This window comes from Limulus polyphemus, unplaced genomic scaffold (assembly GCF_000517525.1).
Source record: "Limulus polyphemus unplaced genomic scaffold, Limulus_polyphemus-2.1.2 Scaffold3222, whole genome shotgun sequence".
NCBI lineage: Eukaryota > Metazoa > Arthropoda > Merostomata > Xiphosura > Limulidae > Limulus > Limulus polyphemus.
The window spans coordinates 127,031-135,199 of NW_013668832.1; the positions used below are offsets into that span (position 1 = coordinate 127,031).

The 8,169-nt window shown below is 33.7% G+C and overlaps 1 protein-coding gene across 1 annotated transcript in view; it reads right to left on the bottom strand.

Moving 5' to 3' along the window:
- Positions 1–7,776, bottom strand: part of LOC111088153 — a 31,658-nt gene extending 23,882 nt beyond the window's left edge. Inside the window, exons 1-2 of the mRNA XM_022397324.1 lie at positions 7,690–7,776; positions 622–681 (exon numbers count right to left, since the gene is read on the bottom strand). Coding sequence (XP_022253032.1) covers positions 622–660 — 39 coding nt within the window. The 5' untranslated portion in view covers positions 661–681; positions 7,690–7,776. The remainder of the gene's footprint in view (positions 1–621; positions 682–7,689) is intronic.
- Between the last annotated feature and the right edge of the window lie 393 nt (positions 7,777–8,169).

Below are 8,169 nucleotides of genomic sequence, written 5' to 3' on the forward strand. Positions count from 1 at the left end.
AAATAGGTACTAAGAATGGGTAGTTATACGCCTGCCAATTAATACCCCAACACTCGTGACTCAAAATAACTGCTTCTAAGATTTACTGGGTAGATTCTCAATGTGTTGGTAATGAGAATTATTCACCACACCAGTCTAACCCAGAAAAATTGTCCAAAACAAAATATAATAAACCTGTCGAACATATTTGTTTGTTTGTTTGAAGTTAAGCACAAAGCTACACAATGGGCTATCTGTGCTCTGCCCAGTCAAGTCCAAGTATTTAGTCTCACAAGTGTAGTCAAAAAGTTGACGGTAGATGCTGTGGATTAGGTGCCTTCCCTCTAACCTGTTCCTTCAAAATTAGTTATGGCTAGCCCAGATGCCTCTTGTGTAACTTTTAAAGAATCATTTTCCGGTCACGCACGACATGGATACAAATGTAATAAATATCGTTCTATAAAGTATTAAAGTATAATTTGACGAAGAATAGGACGAGTTTCGTGAATCTATCAGGTAACAATAAAACATGATAGAGCATGCTATCCATCTTGTTGTTTCATCATTTATTATTAAGATGTATTTGATATCACGATCTTCACTCACAACCGATAAACTATGAATTGTTGAGATTAAACATACCTGTAGATATAGTACCAACAGTCCTGTATGGAGCCACATTGTTCACACAGAGCGGTCCTCCTGGAAGGAATATAATAATGGGCGATCAGTTAATGTAATATATCCTAGAATAACAACAATAATTTTCTTGTGGGTATATTTTTACGCTTTAGAAATCTAAGTTTTGATACGTATAAAAAATATACGGGTTAAATATAATAAGTTATCAACAACACTTTTCTTGTGGGTATATTTTTACGCTTTAGAAATCTAAGTTTTAATACGAATAAAAAATATACGGGTTAAATACAATAAGTTATCAACAACAATTTTCTTGTGTGTATATTTTTACGCTTTAGAAATCTAAGTTATAATACGAATAAAAGATATACGGGTTAAATACAACAAGTTATCAACAACAATTTTCTTGTGGGTATATTTTTACGCTTTAGAAATCTAAGTTTTGATACGTACAAAAAATATACGGGTTAAATACAATAAGTTATCAACAACAATTTTCTTGTGGGTATATTTTTTACGCTTTAGAAATCTCAGTTTTAATGCGTATAAAAAATATACAGGTTAAATACAATAAGTTATCAATTAATAAGCTTTGCATAAAATAGTTTTTGATCTACTAATGCCTTCAAGCTTAAAGTCAACTTTGATAAATATACCTTTTAACGTACATAACCACTAAGTGATTTTAACTTGTTTATCCCTCCATTACCACTGATATAATTTCTGTTGGTTCGCATAATTTCAACGGGTAATTATCCAGCAATTTTTGTTCTTTCGTTTTCTTTTTTTTACGTTTTTTAATTCCTATATATTTCGTGTTACAGTTTTAGTGGCACTTAGTGTAATTTCTTCCAGTCTACCTAAAGCCACTGCCGCAAAGACGACAAAATTACGATATTGTTTTGAAAATAAGCACTAATTTCATCCATTCTACTCGTTAGATGTTTGTTTATAAAGGTAACTTTCCACTTTATCACAGTGTCTTTAAAATGCCCTAGTTTTCTTTAATCTTATAAGAAGCAAGTACAAGATAGAAAAACCTTAAAATCAATAATGGGTTATCTTTCTAATGAGCTTTTAGTCCTCTACCCCCGACAAAACACACAACACAAGAAGTGATATAAATACGGTGCTAAAGTTTGTCACAAATTATATTTGTGTTCTTCATAATCGGTAAGCGTGCTGTAGACAAACAAAATATGCTCAAACTTCTTAAGATAAGTTAATATTTTTTTATTCTGTGATATGAATGTTTTTGTAGAGATGCAGCTCTTGACTGTGAAGAAGCCATTTTTGTTTGCAAGAACAAAAATGAGCCCTCGGCTTACATGTTATGCATCGATAGGATTGAAATTATTGAAAATCTTGATTTAACACAAAACAAATGACTTAGTTTACAAACAGGTTTTTGAATGTCGAATTGATTACTTAATTTGTAATACGTATTAAAAGCTTTACAACAGCGAAATAAAATAATACATAACCTAGGCATAGTTGTTGTTGTTTGTTATTAAGCACAAAGCTACACAAAGGGCTATCTGTGCTCTGCCCACCACGGGTATCGAAACCCGGTTTCTAGCACAGACATACCACTGTGCCACTGGAGGGCTCTAGGCGTAGTTACTCAACTTTCGTTATCTAACTGAAGCCATATGCAAAAGACGACATTAGCAGAAATACCACAATAAAGATGTATTTAACTATGGCCATGTGCAAAAGACGACATTAACAGAAATGCTAGAGAAAATTTATTTAACTCTGGTCATTTCCAAAAGACGACATCAGCAGAAACGCTACAAGAAAAATCAGTAAAGGTACGTATGCAATAAAATTTCATTTTATTTTTGAAGTTTGTTTATTTATTTGTTGAATTTCGCACTAATCTACTAGAGGGCTGTCTGTACTTTCCGTCCTTAATTTTGAAGCGCTAGACTAGAAGGAAAGCAGTTAATCAACAATGCCCACCACCGACTCTTGTACTATTCTTTATCAACGAATAGTGGGAATGACTTCCATATTATAATGACTCAATGACTGAAAGAACGAGCACTTTTGGGCGACAGGCTTCAATCCCGTGCCCCATAGGTTGCGAGTCTAGCGCCCTAGCCATCAATCCTTTGAAGTAAAATATTAGATTATCTCTCGTAAGGCCCCCGGGAAGGGCAAGAACAAAAATATCGTTAAATTTACTATTTAGGCATACTTATATATATATATATATATAAAGGTGTGTTTTATTTGGTTTTATACTTTCATTCAGGGGATTCAGCGGTAAGCTTAAAGGTTTATAATGCTATAAGTAAGGATTCCATCCGTACAGTGGGCACAGCGCATAAACAAATAATGTGAAAAGCATTTTTAAATTTCGTATATTTATTATAATTTATATTGGACCAAAATCACTTGTTTAAAAACGTTGTCGAATAAATCACATTTCGATTTTTTTTTTACGTCATGAGTTGTATGATAATCTTAACCCTAATGTGTACGTATCGCAACATTTTCAGTTTAAAGATATCTATAATTCAAGATAAGGACTGATGCAAAAGTATATTAAGGTTTCGTCTCTGAAATACCTTAATGTTATTCACAACTGTTGTAATCTGAGCTTATCTCGTTAATGATTAATAATGTATCAATTAACAGTTCTAGTGCGATGAAAACTGTAACAGATTGGTAGAAGTATTGTGATAAGACATTGGGATTGGCGAGATGTTTGTTTCTTTTAGCGCTAAGTACCATAATGCGCTGCACTCTGTCCATCAAACCCTGACTTTAGCATTGTAAGTCCGCAAATTTACCGCTGATTTGCTGGGGGATTTGGCTAAACGTACAACAAGCATAAGTATCAACTGGCTATTTCGGCCACATCACATAGCCGGATTGTCAGTTAGGCTCGTATCATAAGGCGGCCTCGAAAAATATCGGACTATATTCTTTGTTCACATTCTTGGACGAGTGTCTTTATTTGACGCCTTCAACAAAAAATGTTTTAATCTATTCATATATTATAACTGAGTTTTGGCAAAAATCAATCTGTAGACATCTAAAAATGACAAAACTTATGGTTTTAATCTTTTATATGGTGATTAAATTTCATTCAGTTGCCACACAACTGAATTTGTAACTACGTTTTATGTTTGTACGATTTTAAAACCAGAATACGCGAACTGGTTTTATTTTTTTTCCCTGTGTTTTTAACATATTTGTTCAAAGCTACATTCTAGCTTCTCATAGCTCAGAAGTTACTTGCTGGGTTCTATTAATACGTAACAATGTCGCTACTTACAGAGATTATTCAACTCGTAAGTTCACTTTTTCATTAAACTCCACGCGTCCGTGGATCCATGGCTCGCATCCCGTTGCCGCAAAAATGAGCTTTGTGTTTAAGTTCGTGGTTACCGTAAGAATTACGATCAAATCCCAATATTCGATCAAATACGGGTAGCCCAAGAGTTAGCAGTGGGTGTTGTTAACAAGCTGCCTTCTCTCCAGCCTGTTAGTATAAAATTAGAGACGGCTAAGTGCAGATAATCCTTTGCGTAGCTTTGCTTGAAGTTTCTAAAATAAACAAACCTGTTCAATATTTTTTCTGTGTTTAACTAATGGTGGATAGCACCTAGAAATCACGAAGGTGTTCCATTTTAAATATTATATATTATTAGGGAATTAATTTATGTTAAATAAAGTAAAAATTTAGTTAGCCTTTTTGGAAAAATATTTACAGATTATTTTGGAACTTATATTTTTCTGTTCATTTAAAAAATGTTCCCCAGTGGCTCAGTGGTAAACCTGCTGGCTTATGACGATAAAAATCGGGTTTCGATACCCTTGGTGGGCAGAACACAGACAACTCGTTGCGTAGCTTTGCGCTTACCAACAACAAAATAAAACCTATTATAAAAAAAATAAAATGAAAAGTAGTTTTTCTGATTAAAAAATCCACATAAAATGGAATCCCGATTTTTTTGCTAAAACGCAGTATTAATAAAAACAAATAAAACTGTATAAGTTATGAAAACGACTTTCAAAGCCACAGAATACAAATGCGAACGACGGGAAGCGCACGAAAATATTTGATATGCTATATTTTTTTTCCCATAACAGTCACATTGCTTGCGTTCAAATGTCCATGAACCGAAACACAAGCCGAGGTTTGAAAAATATTTACTACAAAAATCGATTGTCAAGTTTTGAGCATATTTTCATATGTGTGTCAAGGCCATAATAGGTGTGCCAAGAAATGTATTTGTCCCTCACCTTCTAACCCTTCCTTCCTCGTGCCTGGGATGTTAGAGGGTGGTCATTTGGCACTGACGTAAATTTCTTTCATGGGAAATCCTTCCCTAGTAATAGAAGTTGTTAGCATTAAGGGTGTAATACGTTCAGCAAAATAGGGGAAAAACGACAACAACTTCAGTGTGTATATTATGTCTATCATCCATACAGCTACATCTAATATATCCATATAGCACTAGAAAAGGTTACATTCGAGAATCACTACAAAAACATAAATATTACAAAACTAGTTGTGGTCAGATAGCTAGCGAACATAAACTAGGCTAATTTAAATCATTTGGCGTTTATTAATTGCTTGGCATCCGTTAATTTTTATCTGAAGGATATGTTTTTTTGCCACGGAGCGAATAGTTTTTTCTTATTCAGACCTTCACTGGTTAAAAAAAATTTACAAACTCTAATTATCATAATAAATTCAAGTTATTTCTTGTAGGATGGTATTTTGCTCTGAAAGCTAACATCGTCGAAGTAAATTAGTTCATAACTTTTCAGTAAGAAGCGCTTCTAAAATCTGGTATAACAAGACCCTAGGCTTTGTAATTTGTGAGATTAATGATGCTAATGTTTTTATTAAACATATTACTTATGAGATGGGATCAATACTGGGACAGTTGAACGAAAGGCAACTGTATATCTTTACACTTGCCCGTAAAGATTCAAGTAGATGTGATACTAAAATGTAACAAATGAAATAACGACTCATTTCATTCGTATTGGAGCAGAGGAAAGGGCAAATAACATTCCTAAAAGAGGAAAGGGCAAATAACATTCCTAAAAGAGGAAAGGGCAAATAACATTCCTAAAAGAATCATCAGACCTCTTTAACTCTTTACATGTTTATTGAAAATATTTTAAAATAATTCAAATGTTTAGGGAGAAACACACCTGGGGCCAGTAGAACAAGAAAGGCATTATTAAGTTATGGCAAACATTATTTCCTTTTGACTTATTTAACAAACTCTGGAACTATTAAATATTAACATAGTTTATAAATATTATAATCAAATAATAATTTCACTTCCCAAAACATCATTAGGGGCGTTAGAATAAAAACTTATATAAACATCAATAATTCGGTGTTTCTTTTTAAAACGTTTCGATATAACACTTTTTATATGGTACATATTTGTAATCACTATCAAAAGCTGCAAATTGGACAAAGCTTTTGAAACTTTATAAAGTACTCGATAACATACAAAAAACCCCTTACTAAACATCATTACTTTTAAACTTACATATAACGGAACTATAGGAGCAGGAATTATCATAAATAGCGAATCACTCTATGCTTTAATTGGTTCAGGAAAAACATGAAAACTGAATTATAACACCAAACAAAACACTCTCGTTCAAACGCAGTTTTTATAATTGTTCGTAAATAATAAATCCATGTACGACAGTACCCATGATTCTAAGGAAAGTGGGAATAAACGAACTGATTTTGTTTTGCTCCACTTGGACTCAGATAAAAGTAGAAGGTTAGAGCAGCCAAATGAGACGTGGTTCATATTTTAAATTAGAATTTCCAATATATCACACGTGTATTGCTTCCTTCCTACCATACATATAACCAAGAACTGCATGTAATAAAAACGACTCGTGAGAGGTCCTGTGACTATTTTTTATTTTGATTTGTGCGAGTACACTTTGTGTGTGTTCTGGACAAAATAGAGAAAACACTCGTTAAAGGACGAAACTTATATATATATATTAATAATAGCTTCCTAAATTATATATATATATATTAATAATAGCTTCCTACCGTCTATACTTTGTTCTTTATCTATTTGGTAATCGACTTTATATATTTTGTTGTTGACTATTCCTAGTTACTTCTTATCCAGGTTCGAGTTGTAAAATTTTTACTGTAATTATTAAGCATACGTTTGCATATACTTGTGTCATGTTTTACCAGTTCTAAGTTTTATATTGAATTTAATTTATTGTTTATGCTGTTTCATCTTCTTACTTCCCTGGTAACTTTATTGTGAAAGGTTCATGTCAGTTTTCACATCTGTTACCCTAGTTTAATTCTTTTTTGTTCATTGAAGCTAAACGTGATCATAGTACGTTCGTCTTTTTGGAAACTCAGCGGTGCTTCGCAGTGAAACAAACCTTACACTAAACAGGTTATTCATATACATTACAGACAGTGAGCATACCAATTACAGCACTAACAACAAGTTGGTTTGATTTAAATCTATTTTGACGAAGTATAGCGTTCGCATGACTACGAAACACATATAATATTTTCCACTTGTTGCTAATAGTTTATTAACTTCTATGCTCATAAAATCTGTTCCCAGTAGTAAAACTAAATAATCTTTTCATATTTGCATCTTTCCATGTCCGCTACTCAGGTCCGTCCACGCGTGTTCATTAAACTCTGAAGTTCCTTCATAATTACTGAGACATACGTCACAGGTAGTGGAAATAACAACAGGAAGTCACAATTGGAAAAGAATAAGCACACTTAAGAATATACAGTTTAGTGTCATAGATAAATAGGGCAGCTTTAAAGTGTAATAACTTATATATCGGACGCATGGCCTCGAACAGAGTTTATTCTACTTACTGTTCGTGGCAGGTAAATCTATTGCTTGTTGAGTTCAAAATATATCTGCATATTCATTCCAGTGTTCGGCCAACTTGCGTGTACAAATATTCGCTCCATATCACTTTCTCTGTTCCTTAGTTTACAATTTATAAATCAGAGTTTACCAGGTGAACAAGAGTTACAACTACGAAGGATCTTTCAGCAAAACCTACCTGCTACCTTGTTAACTTTGCAGCTCGCGACGAGCCCCAAACTTGTTTGGTAAGTGATATATTTCTCCAAAATCTAGATTCCTCCACGAGAAAGGCGACTGTTCTTGGAACAAAAACTGCACCGCTGTCACTTTTATAACGATGACACACTTTCACGTTAACCCTCCTCCTTAATTTGGACCAGTAAGAGAGTTGATTAACTTTCCCTTGTCATATTTTGACCTCTATTTACGAAAAGACAATTGAGGAGGGCGGGAGAATGCAGAAAGGTGGGGGCAGACAAGCGGTTCCTGGCCATCCCGTTATACCTTTAGAAGATTCACCGTTACGTAAACCCCCAAGGCCGCCAGGTGTGGAGAGAGGGGGATCATCACCAGGGTTGTATTACGTAGATGGTTAATCTGCAGTAGTTATACTCCTTAAAAATTAGTTCGTTTTGATCAAGCGTTCAGAGTTGTAAAACAATAGTTTCTCTTTTAA